Raw genomic sequence first — 19,178 nt, 5'->3', positions numbered from 1 at the left:
CTGAATGTAATTCAGTGTAACCACATGTAAGGCAATGAGGTTTAAGGATTATAAATCTAAGTAGAAACACCATGTGGGACACTTGCACCATCTGGACAGAACTATTTGTTGCTATTAAAAAGGAGAAAAAAGCCCAGCACATTACAGTGATGTATTCAGGAGTATAAGGTGTGTTTCACATATCCCAGAGCTACTCCTTTTTGCTCAGTTTATACAGTCAAGAGCACAACTACACTTGGCTGTTGGGATGAGTGGGGGCTGTACTCTTGCAGTTCCTCCTCTGTGATAAGGCTGTGCCTATGGCATGTGTTCCCCAGCAACCACAGGCTTTGTCCCTCTCTCTACACAGCACATAGTACAAGTAAGATCTTCTCTACCCTGGCCAGTCTCAGTCTAAACCTTCTTTGGAAATGGAGTTGAACTGTGCTCATAAAGGGAGAGGTTTGAGTAGAGGAGTTGGAGTGAGCTTTCAAATGACCTCATAAAATCATCAGCGTAAGCCATCGAGACAAACAGAGCCTTGAGGTACATGTGCTTTTAATTAAAAGCGTGGATTTGTGACTCAAGCAAGTGGAGCTAATGGGGCTTGGAGAAAACTTTGTTTCATGTGCAGGTTTTATCAATGTCTCAGCATCAGGTGATAAACACCCTTCTGCTTTAAGAAGTATGTGCCTTTATGCTAAGTTTGGACAGAAATTTTGATGCCGTTCCTGTAGCTATTATCTATGCATAATTTCTAGTTAATGAATGCAGAAAAAATTCCCTGACTCCTAAATTTATCTCTGAGTCAGCCACCTACTGCATGCAGCACTTTAAATTCTTCTCAAGAGCAAAACTTGTCCCAGTACAACCTTTTTATAAACATCTTTTGGGGCATTGGTATGTGTGTCTGACAGGCCCTTTCTGCCAGCTCGCAAGCTATTCATCTGTCAAGTAAGACACATAAGGTGATTTCAATTTTGATGGATTTTTGCACATTCTCGTCACTGGGCTTTGCCTGCATATCTGGATTAACGCACTGATATTTTGTTTTCAGTTGAAGAATATGTTGAGGGTCTGCTCCCTGAATACACTGTTTAGTTTGAAATATGAATAGGTCTTTCCAGAAATGAAGAACATCTGACCACTTTCCTATCTAATAATAAAATCATCAGAGGCCCAGGAAGAAAAGAATAATATTATGGATGCATTTTAAAGGCTAAGTCCACCTAAGGTTTTTAAAAAGAGCAGGAATCAGCACAAATCAGAATTTGTTTGGTGTTTTTTTCCATCCTCTTCAAGGAGGATTGCTCTACTGCACAAGCTTAGCTTGGGTGTCTCTCTTTATTAGTTTAATTATAATCATTGGAGATTATGCTTAAAAAAATTAGAAATATCTTTATTTCAGGTCACTGAAACTTGTGTGAAATGTGGCTTTGTGCTTTCAATTTTTTTTCCAGCTCTTTCTCTCTCCTCTCTCTCTCTCTTTCCCCTTTTCCTGTTCCTCTTTCATGGTGATTTTATTTTAAAGTATTAATTTTTAGATATTTGTCTCTTGTTTTGATATTTGATTTATTGAATTCCAAAAATCTTAATTTACTAGTAATATAATTGGTCTGTTTGCAAGTCCTGTTTATGCTACTGTAGTTTTCAGGCTTTGAGCTTTATACAGTAAAGCAGTAGTATGTCTGACACATTTTGGATTTAAGCAAGAGAGTCCAAAATGTCTCAAAAGGAGTTAATATTTTGTTTTCGTTATCCCTCTGCTTTTCTAAGAGCTGAATCATTTTCTTTTTTTGTTGTGTTTGTTTCTTTTTTTACAGCAATACGGCCACTTAGCATGTCTTACAGTTTTGACTTGTCAGGTAAAATGTGCTGCACCACCTGTTGCGGTTGTTGTGCTTATTGTGAAATTTGTTCTATCTGTTTGTTGAATTCCCATCTAAGAAAGAAACTTGAAGGGATTCTTCCAAGATATGGTCAGTGAAAATAAAAAAAATTAGATCAATTAGTTATTAATACTTACATTTCCCTTGCCACAAAAGGATGCCTAGGTTCAGGAAACATCTGCATTTCACCTGAAATGCAGAGTGTATTCATCAGAGTGCTGCAATTCTGCTTAAATAATTTAAAAAATAAGGTGGTCCAGAGCTATTCCAGATTCTTAATATGATTGCAGAGTTCAGCATCACCTTCAAATCTGATTTATTTATTTATAAATCTGACTTCTGTGTCTTTGCACTCACTTTTTGACTAGACCATCTTTTGCAGTGCTTCATTTCTCACCAGGATCCTAAAACTAGCTTTGAACTCATCTACCTTTCTAGATTAAATGAAATATACCTATGTATATTGATATAGAAAGAAGCTGTCAGTTCTCCAGTGTCTTTGTGGTGAAAGCTTTGTGAGGTATGAAATCAAAGACATTCACCAACAAAAAGGTTAAACTTTCCTTCTTTACTTGTTAGAAAAATAAGGTTTGCTGGTAATAGCTGGTACAGAGGATCCAAAAGGTGACCCTTCATCAACTATCTAATATAGTTGGTGAGCCATTAGTTAGGACATGCAGCAGCTGTGTGAACCTGTTGCCCTTTGGATACTGCAATGTCAGATAGCCCAGTAGCCAGAAAATAATTCATTCCTTCCTCATTATACATTAACTTTCCAGGATGATCAGGCCCAAAATTTCCATCATTGATATTGGAAATATTCAACATCAGCCTTAAAGGTTTGTTGGCAGAGATAGCTAGCTCTTATCTAATTTCCCCTAGGTGACTATCAAAAAACTCTTCAAATAAATCCATGCTCTTTGTACCACCTCCCCTTCTTCCTCTGAGTTACAGATAGAAACATCTCATCTAGGACTTCAGCAGAGTTCACATCTTCAGTTTTTCCATGCATCCTTTAGCCTCATCTGGTTATTTTCCCCACAGAAAGGCATCATCTGACTGAAATGCTGGCATATTGTGAACTAGGAAGACCATGTAGAAGTTTTTTGATTACTATAATCTAAAAAATACAGCATTTATGTAATATGGGAACACAGTTCACAAGTGACATATCTGTGAACGTGGCTCCCTGTTCTGACTGAGCCAAGAAAACAGCTTGCCACTGTTGAAAGGGGAGGAGGGACTCTTATTTGCTCCCTTTCCTCCCCAGGCTCTCCTCTAAGCATGTGATTCTCTCCCTTCTCTGTGTCAGTCCTGCTCATTAATTCACAAGAGGACTGTCTTTAACTCCTGTAACCCAGTAACAAATACTTACAATATTTTTTACCAGGTTGTTCTTCTGCTCTTTTAGTGATTGAAACCTGCCTACTATCTGATCAGATGATCAGAGAGCTGGCTGAGGAGGGCAGCTGATAAGCAGGGGTGGAAGGGAGGAAGGAACAGGCTCTGCTGTCAGAGGTGGTGACAAGCTGTTAATGCAGCTCAAGCCTTTTTGTGAAACCTTACACTCGTGGTGTATGGTGCAGCTACTACAGCTGTCTGCTGGGATTCAGATTACATATGTACATGGCATCATATTTGACTTCACTGAAAGCTGCAGGGTCCCCAGGGCCTCAGATAGAAGCATATACAGTCAAACTTATGTTTTCAAAAAGTATTGCTACTTTCAGATATGCTGCAAGTTCTAGTTTTAAGAAGGTAAAACTGAATGTGCCTGTGTCCAGCTAAAGGGAAATGTTCAGATCTGTCTTTCTGTGTATGTCTGTCTGCTTCTTCTTTTGGCTTTCATTTCTAAGAATTCTGTGTCATCCTCATTTGTTTAAATCCAAACAATATTTTGTAATCCATTAATTCATAACCATAATATTTTTATTTTGAAGAAGTAGCTTTAAAAATCTGTACCGTACTTGGATTTGCTGTTTTTTGACTGACCACCGAAGAACTCTTCCTGGTTTCTTTATCCATCTCCCAAATGTGATTGGTTTTGTTTTTGCAAGTCATGTGGTTCTCAGCTAGTAGCATCATATGGTGTGACTGAGTGATCTGATAAAGTGTCCTTAGAAGTAAATTCAGGATGATTAAAACATTCCAGTTAGGTAGATGTGAGACACCAGATGAGCAGTACAAGTTAATTAGATGGGTTGGCATATTGATAGTAAGCAGATAAGCAGTAATTTTGGATGCTGTTGCTTTGCGTGCTTTTACTTTTTCCATTCTTTTAGAGGCAGAGAGGCTGTACTGTGCTTTCACCATTGCTTGCACACACTTGCTTTTTCACTGCTTTCATTGCACTCTGCTTGATGGAATTGCTGTCACAAAAACCCCACAAACCAGCTGAAAAAGAGAAGTGTTTCCTGCTAAGTGCTAAAGGACGTGTGCAATTTTATATTATTCATACTTGCTGCGATGGGGAGGATGCAGAATCCTGAGAATACTTCTGCTGGCACCAAGCCAGTGTAGTTGGTGTGTCACAGTGCCCAGCTCCACACATCTGCCTGCTGTTCTCCTGAAGAGGAGAGGAGGGGCTCCTGGGGTCTCCTTTTACACTCCTTTTTCCTTCTGGTAGAATAGAAGGAGCAAGTGGTAGCCACCTGTAGTGAGTTACCTGAGAGGTACTCAGATAACAATTGGGGACCAGGGCAGTCACTACCCACTTCCCCTAATAGAAAAATAGCTGAAAAGCAGCTTCATTTCAATGCAGTGCTGAATGCAGCTCAAAAGATCAGTCATTGCCATCTTAATACTCGAGTTCTTACCTCAAAGCTGTGTGCATTGTTGCTTTGAAGTTGTTATTTCAGAAACAGTTTGTACATTTTGGGAGAAGGGGGGAACTGGGAGGTGTGCAAGGAGAGAAGAGGAAACTGAAGCATTTAACACCAAATGTCATGGGGATTATGACTTTTAGATTATGTCTGTCTCAGACCAGTGGGAGGCAGGAGCTCCACCAGGTCTTTGTAAACTCTTTAGTTTACATAATACAGTGATACATGGGATGCAAACACAGCAAAAGACTGATCTGTTAGTTCTCAGGTTTGAATTCAGCATCTGAAGTCCACTGAAATGAGCACATCTCTGTTACTTTTACTCATTATATAATATGTCCCAACATATTATTGACATAATAGCCAGCAAAAAGCAAACGTGTAATAATTCTGCAAATCCATTTTAGCCTTCTTTTAAACTCAGTGTAAAAAATTATAATCCCAAGGAGTACATTTCCTGTAGAGAAGAAAAAGTCAGGTTTCTGTCATCACTCTTGGCTGAGGAGAGCTGCTTAGGAAGCAGACAGCATATGGTTATATGACTGCTGAGGTTTGCATGTAATTTGTGGTCTGCTTAATTCTTTGTTTCACGAGACATAATCTTACATGTAAATAAAGGCACATTTCATATTATCCTTCAGTGTTTTTTTTTTTTTTGTCTCCCCCTTCCTAAGGCTGGTCAGGGAAGCCCAACACAACAATCAAGTAATCAAATCAACACCTTGCCTTCTTTCATTTGCCTGTTGTAATGAAAGCTTAGAGAAAATCTCAAAAGAAACCAAACACAATCATCCAATTTTCAGGTACTGTTCATTGTACTTGCTGCCTGAAAACACAGAGAAATGACACTTCCCCAGCTTGTCTGACTCTCTAATAAATTCTTAACCCCAGGATATTACTCATACAAGCATTTTTAAATATCATTGAAATAATCTTCAAAACCTTTAAGTGTTTTATGCACCCAGAGATTGTAAACTACTATCCATTTTTTTTAAAATAAATCTAGGTTTTGTTTCTAAGAATTGTCCATTGATTTCTTCTCTCATGTTCATATTTATAAGATTTAGTCTATTTGTTGCTTCTGACTTGTTTATCCTAAATAATTTTATCTTGTTTATGACAGTGTATGATTATTTGTCACCCTTTAATGTTTCTGTTGTCCGAACAGATCACTAAAACAGCTAAAACAAACTAATCATTTTTTGGTCTATGTCTGCTAACAGATTCTGGTTTTAATTGTAGAACAAGTCTTTTTACTTGTAATCTGTTTGTTGAAACTCAAATGTCACGATCTTTTCCTTAAATTATGATAATCCATTTATTCACATGAATCCAGTACTGTAAGTGCAAGAATGATAAATTGAACTTGATTGATCAAATGAATTTTATAGATTGGACTGTTTTCTAATTTTATATTTTTTAAATTATTATTCTTTAGTGCTTGCAAGTTGCAAAAACTCCCTGGTTTTTTGGGTTTATTTTCTCTAGAGGAAAGAATGGTGATAAATCACATTTCCTACTGAAGAAACCTTGAAAACAAAGCACTATGTTGGATTGTCTTCTTGATTCACCTAAAATTTCTTTGATATTTCAGGAAGACTTGAATCAACATATAAATAACTCAGCAATATCTATGAACAACTCATATATGCCTGACTTTAAATAACAGCTGGTTTTAGCTTCCTAGGTCATTATTGGCTACATAAATTACTTTCAAAATGGACTAGAGAGTTCCATTCCGGAGGCCTAAAGAAATTTGGCCTAAAAAAAAGAAAAGCGAGGGGAAAAAAAAGTAAGCAAACAAACAAAAACCAACTGAAAACAATATTTTATGTGAAAACACGTTCCATCACCTGCCATAGGGGGTGTCTAGTGGTGCTCCCCCTTTTTCCTTTCCCCAAGTTTACTGTGTGTCTTATTTTTGGCAGGAGAGCAGTGCTGTTTGCCTTCCCAGCATTTATCTCCCTGTGAGTCCAGCAGTGCTTACAAGGCCATTCTTCACCCTCCCTACCATCAGGGAGGGAAGTCCCCACCCAGGAGGTTTAGGGGAAAAGGGGAACCACCTTTGGCTGTTGTGTGGGTGGTGCTGGGGTTGTTTCCTTGGATGGTCTGCTCAGAAACCGCCTTGTTCCATCCAAAGACAAATCAAAGGTTTTTCTTGCTCATTTGGGAAACCCAGAAGTTCTTCAATCAGCTACATGCCAGCTAGTTATGAGGTCTCAAGAAGTGTCGCTGGCAGTAGGGAGGGAAGGCGGTTTGGGTTTTGTTTCCCTGCTGTTCCTTTCTGGAATTGCGTTGAGCTCCTGTTAGAGCAGGAATGCATTTGATGTGGGGGACGCCCATGCTGTACCCACAGAAATCTAGGAGGAAGAAAACCCATGACCTATAAGCCATTGTGGTAGTCAGGACAGCCATTAGCAAAGCCTTTGAAGATAGGAAGTAAGGGTTAGAGAGTCTAAGTCTTTGATTGCAGCTCTTTGTAGGAAGGACCTGAAAGCAGTAATAACACTGTAGTACACGGATTCATAGGCCTGGAATGTCACCATGACTTCAGTAGCCCAAATATTTGCCTTTTCTTATACTCCCAGTTAAATTTATGATTTATATAGCAACTATAATGCACCCTCTCTCCTTTTTAGGTCTGTTTCCAGCATTTAGCAATAACCTGGATAATTCTTTAAAATATCTATTGATTTAATTTATTCCTTTTCTTAGTTTATTTCAATAGGTGCTGTGGTGAGAATGTTGTTAAAGAGACCTACTATGTAGCTGTGCTTTGTGTAGTGTGTAGCTTTGATTTACCTGGTACAAGGATGGCTTTATCCATGCAAATGGTGTTGTAGCAGGAGTGGCTGTGTCTGTTTATACCTGGGCAACTGTGTAAGTAACTCCAAATGATGTGTGAGTACTTGCATTGTTGGCACTGTGAATATCTGGGTGATATAATTTCCCTGTCATAGTCCTCCCAGTAACCTAAGGTACAAGTCACTTGACCTTCTGTGCCTCTTTTCACCATGTATAAAAATGGGAATAATTACTCATCATTACCCTAGCCTTATAATACCTGGAGGTACCTTGTTATTACAAGGCTGAGGAAGGAGTCCTATAATTACATGAGTAGAAAAACACATTTGTAGAAAGACCAGCTGCTTAGACATACATGCAGATGGGAGATTAAAAGCTTCTCTTCCTTGTCCCTCCGACATAATTTTCTTCAGACTGGAATACTGTACATTGTACTTTAACAGGGATAAAACTGATTTATCAGACCAAACTCTAAGCTCTTCTAAAATATCAAAGGCTAGGTCATTATCTTAATGTCTGAAGCTAAGCTAGGCTAAGCACAGCAGACCCAAAGCTTACATTATCCAAGATGCATCTTCATTGCACACTGGCAGAAATCCTGAGTAATTTACTTAGTGGAGTTACATCCTTGTAAAAGTTATGTAGATGAAAATAGAGCTGGAGCCTCATGTTTCTGCTGTTCCATGAAGGTCTGACCTCACAGACCTGTTCTTAATACAAACAGCCAAGCAAGCCTAAGAGTTGTGCATGTGTTTGATGAACACTCATTATTTACCTAATTTTCATTCCTTCTCTGTATCCTGCAGAGTAAAGTGCAATTCTGTCCTTGCAGGAAAAACTGGGTTTACTCCATGCTAAACCTCCCAATTTCTGTGTGGTGTTGTCTTCAGATTCACTGGAAACCCACTTGCCCAGATATGGTTGTGCATTCTTCTGGTCCTTGTTACATAGTTAATTACAGACTATATGATGAAGGAAGAATATTTTCGGGTTTAACACAGGCAATTTTTTTAAAGCTGATTGGTGTTGGTGTGAGGTTGGGTTTTAGCATTATGCAATGCTGCTTTTTGCACTGCTTTCATTCTTTCATACTGCTTCTGTACTGCAAGCCATTGCCTGTGATTGTCTGAGCAGTGAATCACTAAAAGTAAAATAATTGCACAGATACAACTATCGCAATATTTTTTTTTACTTTTGTGTATATTGCCTTAACAGTAAGATTTGAGAAGGCAAAATACATTTCAGGTGCAAGCACCAATTGTTCTGTTTCTTTTGGTAGATGTACCGACGCCAGAGGCAGGAAGAAAATTAGTGGATGCCTCTGTAGTGAACGGCAGTCCGGCACCACAAGGAAAGCAGAACGGGGCCACACAAGTGACAGTGCAACGCAAGAGGCTCCTTAAGGCTCCCACACTGGCTGAACTTGACAGCTCAGATTCAGAGGTAAAAAATCAGGACACAACTTGATTCTCGGTTTGTCAGTACTGAGTCTTGCTTCTTAGTTTGCTGAACTGATCAGATGAGAAGTGACTGTGCAAATTACAATCCAAATTTTCCATGGCTGCTTTGTCAGCCCACAGAACTTCAAAAATATTAGAGCAGACCCCAAAAAGGAGAATACTCTTTTGAAAGATTAAATGGTAATTTTGGCCTTAAACCCACATTTACTTACTTTCCTAAATGCCCAATATCTGTCCACAGTGTGTGTTTAGAAATTATGCTTTTGGGAATTTAGGAAAGTACATAGCACCCTTCTGGCACTCATGAAGTAGCTGCTAAAGGACTCAGATGTGGGGCTAGCCTCACCATAAAAGCTGTTAAATAAAGAGCAGCAGCTGTGCCACAGGGGTTGCAGTTTGGTGCAAATGTCAGTGCATTAATTTGCTATATAAGATTGGGAACGAACACCCCAAAAATGTATCACAGATAGGGACAAGCAAATACCACTCAGATGGAGAAATAATTTTGAATTCATCTACTCTAAATGAAAAGTTAAAGATTTTTAAAAGCATTAGAAGGAGAAAACCTTAGAAAGCTTTTTAGCTTCAAAGCTGCATTATATATGACCCTCAGGAAGTACCAACATTACATTCTCAAGAATGAGCTTTGTCTTCTGGACCAGTAGTGTTATTAATTGAGTTTGGACCTTTCTGAAAGTTAAGCTATCTGGAAAGCACATGCAGGCAGGCTTTATTCACAGAGGATAATTTTAGCCTGGGGAAAGCAGTCTTCCCTGACTCTTTTTCTCTTTTGTAAATGGGAAAGGAGGGGTTTCCTGACAGGGTGGTTACAAAGGCATCTATGCTGAAAGATAGGAGGCTGGGAAGAAATATATGTGGGGAGAAATTTATCTCTTTGCATACTTTCTGATCTGTGAAAGGTTGGCCCTCTTTGGGGTTATCCTGTGGGTGACTTGTGTGGGTGCATAATTTGATGCATCTGTTCTGAAAACAGAAGAGATTTGCATTCTGAGATCACTCATCAGTCTTTAAAATTACAATAGAGGCTATATGTGGTTTGTTAATATGAATGAAGCTGGGCAGGATTCAGGAATACTAAGATCTCGCAGTGAGAGTTGGGTCTTACAGCCTCTACCTCTGTGTATCCTGAAGCATCATGCTATTTCACACAGGAAAATGAGCAGAAGTGAGTAAAAGAAAACTATGTAAAGAAAAATGTAAAATGCTTCTTGTAGAAGGGAAAAATAAAACATCTGAACATGACTATTGATTAGGGAATACTGTGTAGGCAAGCAAAGTGGTATGGAACAAGCTCTGGAACATACAGCAAAAGATAAATTGAAAATAAATCAAGCACATTGAGCTGTCACAGAGAACAGATGCTGGACTAATTTGGGTCAATAGAAATAGCTGGTGAAGCGGCTGAGATGATAAAGATGCTCAGCAGAATACTGGTTAGGCTCAGGAAGAGTGCTAACGTAGTGAAAATAAACTGTAGGGAGATTGGGTGAAGTTTTTCAAGGTGGTGAAGGATGTAGAACATTTGAAGAGTGGAGATCACTCTGTCCAAATGTTTTATTTCTTCCCTGACTTTTACTTTGTATGTAACACAGAGAAGAGTCCGTGTGTTGTTCTGATTGCCTGTATATGACTTGGCCACCTCTTTGTCTGCAGTTTGAATTGGGTTTAACCTATTCGGAGTTACTCACTGGGAGTGAAATTATTACTGTGTTGTGCCCTAAATTACAGGCTGGAAATACCTGCACTGCTGAGCTGTGGACCTACAAATGAGCTGTGATGCAGATGCATTTTCTTCCCCATGCGTCCCCTTTGTTCTTTCATCAGTGTTGCAATGCAGGCTATGTCCTAATACTCCGTGTAGCCAGGCAGAGGTGAAAGGCAAGGTCTGATACAGCCCTATGCCCATTTTCTGTCAAGGAGGAATATTATATAAATTCTTCCTTCTTTCTGTCCTTGCTTTTTCTGCATCACCACTAAAACCACAGATTCCATGGGGCGTGGAACAGGAAGTGCCATTTTGCTTTGTGTGGCTAAGTAGCAATCTAATAGTCACTTTTGATACAGATTAAAAATTTGTCTCTTCCTAATGAAGCTACAGCTATCTGGCCAAAAATTGTGTCTGTAATATATTTAGATGTTTTAAGCTGCCTCTTTTTCAGTAACTGTAAAATTCTAATTGTTTGGCACTCCGGAGAAGTGCAGAGTCCTGGATGTTGGGTTGATCCAACCTCAAATGTAAAATGTCAGATAGTCTATAGCGGTCAACAGTTGCTCTATAGATATGGAGGAATTCATGCAGTGGTTCATCAGGACTTCCTACACAAGATTTCATTCTCAAAAGAATGCCCTCTATTTTTGAGAAATTGTAGGGCAAATATAGCATTGTCAGTGCACGTGTTTGTGCACAGAAGTAGTAATTTGAAATTACTGACCTGGGATATGTGTTGTCTAAGTAGGATTTTATGTCCAATTTCATTTCCTCCTGGCTTCATTTTCCATGTCTTGGTTTATACTTAATATTTTTTATACTTAGCTACTGGCTCCAACAGTTCATTCTTTAGAACAGCAGAAGAGCTTACTGAGTGCTTCATCTTAGCTCATTGTCAGCTTCTCTGACAATGGTAAACTTGTCATCCATAGAGAACAATCTGACTTCTACAATGTGAAAAGTTGAGTAGTTCCCTTTTTATAGGGCTGTTCTCTTTCCCAAAAAGTAAATATTTTACTCTAGACTTGCAAACACTCTTGCACCCCTTCTAAAGAACAGTGCATCCAATTGCCATGGAAGTTCCTTATCGGTCTTTTAAGGCAACCATGCAGCAATATGCAGCAGTGTCTTAGCCAGCTCTGTAGCTGAACTGGACTGGTTTCTGCAAGTAAAACAGCTGATGTAGCTCAATGTGCTGCTCAAGCTTCCTTACAAGCTTCCCATCACAAGTGTTTTGTGGGGTTACAACTGAAATGTTAAAGTGAATATAATGTTTTGGGGTGTGAGCTGGTTTGAGAGCCCTTGCAGAGTACTGTGTTGTGGCAAATAGATGGGAACAGTTTCCTCAAATACAACACCTACCCTTGGGCTAAGCCTAAAGGACAGATCACCTGATGGGAATTCGTAGAGACCTGTGTCCTGTGATGCGTGGTGCTCATTGAGGTGATCCTGCCAGCTGTGCTTTCCGACTTGCTGTTACCAAAGAAGGCAATCTTTCAGCCAGTGGAGATTTTCAGCTAAGGAAATCTGTGAGAGAGAAGCTTAGCCACTTGCTGGATTTTAGGGCAGGTCACTTGTTTGATCTGTAAATCTTGACAGCCTAAATGATGTTAAGTCTTTTTGGTTGAAAGCATTCACATTAGAGGTAAAGAGCATTCAAGCTCAGTCCTTCAGCACTCTTCATTTGGGAGGCTTCTGTGGTGATCTGTTTCTTTGCTGGTAGCAGGTGGCTGAAGGAAGGATTGAGGTGACAGCAAAGGATTTGATAATTTGGGTGGCATAAAGCTTTAGATAGCTGAGGGGTGTTTAGTCAAAGCCCATTTCACTTACCTTCATCTTACAGGAGTTGCCCTTGGCTGTTGAGAAGCATGCAGATACAGTGAATGAGATTTCTTTTAAATACAGAAGAAAGGAAAAACACACCAGGATTGGGAATTAGGGAACAGTGCAGTCAATTTCAGTTTAATTTCTCTTCACCTGAGTCACATGTGTGAGTGGCTCATTCCTTTGGAGGCCAGAGAAATCTAAGTGCTAATTCCTTGTTAGTGTGAGATATAAAGCTGTGTTAATATGCCTGCTGTAGCTGCAAAGCCCTAGAAGTCTTTAAATACAACAAGGGAAATTAACAGTTTACAGTGGATTCATGCACCTCTCTCCTGATCTTGTTATTTCATGCAGTAGTTAAACACACTGAATTCAAATTATCTACGATTTATTTAACTTTCTAAAAAAACTGAGCCCTGAAAATTCTGTTTGCTCAGTACTGTGCAGAGTCAATGTTTTTCTCGAGACTTCTAGAACTTTGAGTGACTGAATGGTCCAAAATATCTTTGATAGCTTGTGTTTTCTGTGTGCTAAAAAGCAATAGAAGAACTAAAAACAGTCTCTGAGGATTTCTGTTTCTTTCCCTCTTGCCACACAGGAGGAATCAGTGCACCAATCAGGAAGCAGCAGCAGCATCTCCCCTTCACAAGTGGAAGACCCCTCTCAAGAAGGCACCAGCAGCAGAAAGAGTGAGTTATGAGAGAGCCCAGTGGCTGCTTTTACTCACCTCTGTTGTCTTCTGTGCTATGAACTTTGTCTCAAACTTACATGGAAGGCTAAAGCTGAGTGTTGTTAATGGAATAAACTTCTAAAGCTGAGGCCTGCTGGGTGGGTCAAATGTGATAATCATTTGGAAGGCATCAGCCTCCACTTTGGGGTGGTATCTTTGTGAAACAGAAAGTTTCATCCTTGAAGTTTATGTAGGACTATAGAGGAAGTCATAAGTGAATGGAGAGGATAGCTTAGCTATGCTCATCTCATAAAATAATTTTTTGCTATGGAAGCATGTTTTAACCTAAGACCAATTTAAAAGTTTCCTCCATCTCTGCTACTTTGGCTGTGTTTGAAAGACACTTAACAATCAGCAGTATTTCTCAAAAATACTTACTGGGAAAAGGGCAAAATCTGATTTTTTTTTTCCCGGGCACAGTTATTGCAGGTTTTACTGTGTAACAATATTTTTTATTTGTTTGAAGTGTTTCCGTTTCATTGGGAAGGTTTTGTAATGAGCTGTGTAATCTGTGCATGTGTTTTCTGTGTATGATGGTGAAATAATAATATCCTGAAGCACCTCAGTATGGATATGTAACTTCAGCCACGAGTAGTAGGAATTCTAGCAAATCAGTGGCTGGATTAAGTACTGAGCAATGTTATCCAACAGTCTCTCATAGAAGAACTAATTTTTTTGTACTGATTGAATCCTTAGTGCCTCCAAAGTTCTTGCCCATATCGTCTACACCGCAGCCCGAGAGACGGCAGCCGCCTCAGAGACGACACTCCATTGAAAAGGAAACACCAACCAATGTGAGACAGTTCCTACCCCCTTCAAAACAGAGCTCCAGGTCACTTGTAAGTGGAGTGGGTGGTAGGAGAGAGAAAAAGAGGAATGCTAAGAGTATAATGAAAATTAAAACTTGGCTTCAGTATGATTAGAACATGACTCAAAGAAAATTCCTCAATTCACAAACAGCTCTTGGCTACTAAAGGTGTTTTGAAATCAAGATTTGAACTTCGTCTCTCTAACATATTTATCCAAAATCCCAGGTACAGGTGCCTCAGAAAACATTTGCACTATGATTAGGACTCTGGGTAAACCACGTGTCTTGATTTTTGTTTCAGAATGTTACCAAAACAGATGAACTTCACCTTACTGATATTCCACTTGAATAGAGACAATTCCAAAGCAGTGGATCTATTTTGGGATTTGGGGGAATTTTTTCAGTTGTTGGAAGTATTGCAGCTAAAAACTGGATGAATGGAATGATTTATTTTCTTCCCACCTTAAGAACTTGCCTGGTAATGTTTATACATATGAAAGCTCTTTCAATAATCCAAATCAAGGTTCATCTGTGTTGCTTTGTTGAAGTTACTGAGGCAAAAACCTGTATTACTGCTTGAAAAGAAAGTACAGTGCATTTGATCAATTAGCTTTAATTGAGAACTGTTTTCCAGCAGAGTACAAACAGCAAAGGGTATGAAATCCTGGTTCATTTATGCTGACATACTGATTAGTGCATTGTAATTTCATGCAGGGTATGTTCCTTGTCTCTTTTCTACCAGCAGGGTTTCAAAGTGTGCCCCATGAGGTGCTGGTGAATAGAGAAATCAATAAACACATCCGAGTTTCGAAAGGAAGGGAATATTCACTTGCCCTGTCTTGTAGTGCAGTGGTATTAAAGGGCTTTGAAGAGCATTTCTGTTGGCCCAAGAGATGACAGCTGGGTTCCAAACCTATTAGATGATGAAACTGATCAGTTCTAGGGAAAATACCTCCAAATAGTCCCACAGTGGGCTTTTACCATTAGATGATTAAGCTGATCAGTTCTAGGGAAAATAACTCCAAATATTCCCACAATGGGCTTTTCCTTTTCAGAGGTCTGCTGGATTTTATGACATCCTTCCAAGTAGAATGTAGTTTCTCATTCCAGATGCAGGTCAGGTAGTAACATGTTGATAAATGCACGGCCCAAGTGGACATCTCCTGCCAAAGTGAACTTTAAGCAGGATGTATTGCAGCAGACCCATACTGGAGAGCTCCTTCAGCATGTGTTTGAAGTCACTGTCACATAAAATGGGTTGCACTGTCACCTCCTGCTGCATTCACTGTATGTGGAAACCCAGAGTTTATTTTCTGGTAAGCCCAGTGTCATTCACAGACAAATAGATCAAAGGGACGATGGGAGAAAGCATCCTGTGTTATACTGAGACATTTGCTCCATCACACTTTTAGTGTATCTGAGTGATCTTGTGTATTTCAGAGGATCATGCAACTTAAAATCTTACATGAGGCTGTTATTTTAAATAGGTCAACCAAGTTCTTACCAGGATCTTCTTGACCACATACATACTCTCCCTCTGTCAGTCTGTTCATTGACATATGCCTAGAAAAAATACATTAAAAATAAAACCATTGCAGAAAAACTAATTCAATTATTCCATTCCCCTTGAAAAATACTAAAGCAAAAGGGAGAAAAAGCTATTAGATAAGTCAGGCTAATTTGGAAACAGATGGGAAGGGTTTTACTAGTTTCTTTTGTGCTTAGGGGGATTTTTTTGTTTGTTCTGTCTTTTTTTTTTTTTTTTTATCTCTAAAGAACTGTCACCTAGCTTGGTTTTGGCTTTGAAGTGAAAAATAAGGAAACTGGTAGTGAAATGACGTTCTGTTAATAAGAACCTATTTTATTTGACGCCTTGAGAGCTAATTCTTTAACTTGGCAATAGTGCCCTCTAGGGTGTAACAGACACCTCCCTCAACACTCTTGTTTTTCATTCTGGGAGATGTGTTCTGGTATGCTGGCACTGGCCCAATTCCACACTTTGGTTTTCTGCAGCTCTCTCCTTCCCAGAGGGATGCCAACCTCTTCCAGTGGCTGCACCAGATGTTGCACCTGTGAAATTTCCATTCCCAGAGTGAATGCTTCTCAATAAGTGCAGAGTATTATTTATTTTTTTATTTGACCTCACACTTCTTTATCCCTTCCTCCAGGACTGATGGAGTTTCATTTCTTATCACCAGCTCCTGTGACCCTGGTTTCTCTCCAAGGTGAAAGAGGCCTTGTCAGCAAATAGCTGTCAATGCCAGTGAAACCAGGCAGGGGTTTGCTACAGTCTCTTAGCAGGATTAGCAAGAATGTCTTGCATACTAACGATGGTTTTGTGAACTGGCATCTCATCAGACAGAGGTAGTTAGGCCTGAGTAGGTGGGGAGGGGAAACAAACTTGGAAAAGTGCCTAACAGTCCTTTTGACATGTCACCCTGCCACTGGTACATGGAAAGGCAGGGTGGCTCAGTGATTTTGTGGGGGTCAGCCCTGGTGGTTGCTGTGGTGAGCTGATTTGGTGCATAATCAGTGAGATCAAGTCAGTGTCCTGAAATTTACATGTGGGGGCCTTTGCAGTCTGTTTGCTTTTTTAATTATTATTTTTATTATCATTATTTTTTTTCATGACCCAGAGGACCAAAGCTAATGGTTTCATTTATACACAGCATTCGCTTCTCTGCTTCCTATCTATTGTTCAGGTTCCTAGGATAACCAGTTTATTTCCAAGGATGACTTTCAGACCACTTTTTTCAACTATGCAAACAGCTTCTCTGCTCAGCTCTCATCCCGTTGAAGCAGCCATGTGTGGGGTGGCAGGGGCTATGTACTATCTCTGTGAGAGAGCTTTTGCCAGCAGGTGGAAACCCGCAAAGGTTTGCCTCTTTTTGCTGGCTTTGGAAATCACCTTCACCAGCATGTTCCCTCCTAGGGGAGCACTTCCTCAGCTGTGGCAAGAATTACAGCTTAGGCTGGGACATTGCACCTGATTGACTTTGATTTCAATGTGTGTAGGATATCCGTGTGTCTTCAATCACCTCACGGGGAAAAGAAATCAGTTCTGAAAGGACAGCAAACTAAAAATGCAACATCACCAGATTATCAGTGGGACAGACCTTAAATATTACAGCACATGAAGATCCTGCAGCAAAAATCCAGCAAAATTATTGTGATCCTTGGACTATGTTGAAAAGAATAAGGTTTTATGTTTCTCCCAGGGTATACTATGTAGAATGGGAGGGCATTTGCAACCTGCTTTACTTGAAAACCCATCTATTGTTTTGGTCCTCAGCACACTTATGTATCAGAACTTGCAGAATAGCTCATATCCATCTATCAGGGACGGCAAATCCACTGAAAATAAAAAGTAATTAATTTACCCCTATGTTAACTGAACATTAATTATTTCATTTTCCCTTCTTTTTGTTGTCCCAACCAATAAGTGGAAGGGTGAAACCTCTTGCAGGAGAGTTTATAGTTGAGATACACAGCTGACCTTTTAGAAACTTTTAGTCTGCAAAAGGAGCAAGAGCTTAGAGTGCCTGACTAATTGTGAATTGCAGAATTTAGAGGCCACTCTGGCGCTCATTCATTTTGCAATTTACTAATGCAACTCATTTGAATGTCTAGTGACATCCTTTAATGAGAAGAAGGAATATATTAGAGTAAAAATGTGTTAGTCATAAGAACCTATTAGGTGTGTGTACACTGAGAATGACCTACAAAGCACATTATGGGTATTCAGTTCTTACTACTTGCATAAAAAAATTATACATACACTTTTAAAGGTATAGTGTTTATAAAATGACTGCATAGTCAGAGTTAATCCAGTCCCCAAGAGGATCACAGACACTTCAAGTTCCAAATAGTATTTGCAAATAATATTTTTCCCCTTTAAAAATAAGCATATTGGCTTGTGTTTAATACTAAAAAAAAAAGTATTGAGTGTAATTCTGGAAAATGAAGACCATTCAAACCACATTTTGTCTTTACCATGTTCTGTCATACGCAAGTATTGCAGAGAGTACTCTCACTTGGAGCTGCCGAATTTGGGTGCAGGTTTGGACGTTTGAGCAGTAACTCGAAAGCATCATTGTTCAATAAAGTTTAGCTAGTGCTTAGCAAAATTTAATTAATTTCAATGCCTTAGAGGTAGTGTAGAAAAAAAATATTTTCTTGTGTACTTATTTATATTCTGGAAAGGGAAAAAAAAAACCCAAGCAGTTTTCTGAAAACGGATTCTTTATCTTTCATTTAATGTTGCATTAACATTTTGTTGTCCTTGTGTAACCACTGGAATTAAAACATTAGCATTTAAGCATGTGAATATTTTCTATGTTTCCCCTGCTGCCTGCTGGCTATTTCTATTTTATTGGTATTCATTTTCGATTGGGACGACAACAGGCCCACACTATTCCCCTAGTACGTGCTCTACACCTATAGCAGATCTGCAGAATTTCTTCAAAGGAGCAATATTCCCCAACGTCATCGTTCTGTAAATTAAAGGAATGGACGTTCATGAGGGGGAAGGAAGAGCTTCAAGTAAGAAATGTATTTCTAAAGGACGTAAAGCTCTGGTTGACTGCAAGCATTCAGTCAGCCTCATTCACCTCGGATAGTTTCCCTCAGTCTCCCACGATGCAGACTTGGGGGGTTTTGCTGGCATTGTGTGCATCCCGCTTTCCCACCCACTTCCTGTCGTGCTGCCCCAGCCTTCAGCCGTGCCTTCCCCATAGCAAGGCAGTTGCTATGGGAAGAACCCAGAACGAAATGCTGAGAGCTGCTGGTTAGCTGTAAAGTTGCTCATAAGGAACAGAAGATACTTTGTTTTGGCTGTGCAGTTTTACACCTCAGAGCAAATTGCAGCTGCTTTTGACGTAGTTTTTTTTTTTTCCAGAAAACTAGTTTTCCATACCTCAAAGGTTTAGGTGGCAAATCCAACAAAGTTAACTCAATTCTAGTCTTTTGTGGGGTACCCTAAACAGAGTGAAGTTTCTTTGTGTTCCCTTTCTAGATAGGTAAGACAACAGTTTTTAAAAATGTGGTGGTTCCTAAATGCTAATGTTTGCCAGGTCTTTAATGTAGAAGGATTTTCTTTTTAATCTGATGGAAAGACAGAACTCTGAGTACAT

General features: G+C 39.4%; 1 protein-coding gene across 8 annotated transcripts in view; it reads left to right on the top strand.

The window, feature by feature from the left end:
• Positions 1-19,178, top strand: part of SPIRE1 (spire type actin nucleation factor 1) — a 128,521-nt gene that overhangs the window by 98,782 nt on the left and 10,561 nt on the right. For 2 of the 8 annotated variants that reach the window (XM_068192742.1, XM_068192793.1), the window contains exons 9-13: positions 1,803-1,844; positions 8,775-8,938; positions 13,107-13,197; positions 13,935-14,077; positions 16,749-16,922. In XM_068192742.1, coding sequence (XP_068048843.1) covers positions 1,803-1,844; positions 8,775-8,938; positions 13,107-13,197; positions 13,935-14,077; positions 16,749-16,922 — 614 coding nt within the window. The remainder of the gene's footprint in view (positions 1-1,802; positions 1,845-8,774; positions 8,939-13,106; positions 13,198-13,934; positions 14,078-16,748; positions 16,923-19,178) is intronic. The other 6 variants (XM_068192759.1, XM_068192750.1, XM_068192782.1 and 3 more) reach the window with 6 other exon arrangements.

The sequence above is a fragment of the Anomalospiza imberbis genome, chromosome 1 (assembly GCF_031753505.1).
Source record: "Anomalospiza imberbis isolate Cuckoo-Finch-1a 21T00152 chromosome 1, ASM3175350v1, whole genome shotgun sequence".
Taxonomy (NCBI): domain Eukaryota; kingdom Metazoa; phylum Chordata; class Aves; order Passeriformes; family Viduidae; genus Anomalospiza; species Anomalospiza imberbis.
Note: the sequence above shows the minus strand (reverse complement) of the source record. Positions and strands in the feature narration are given on the sequence as shown.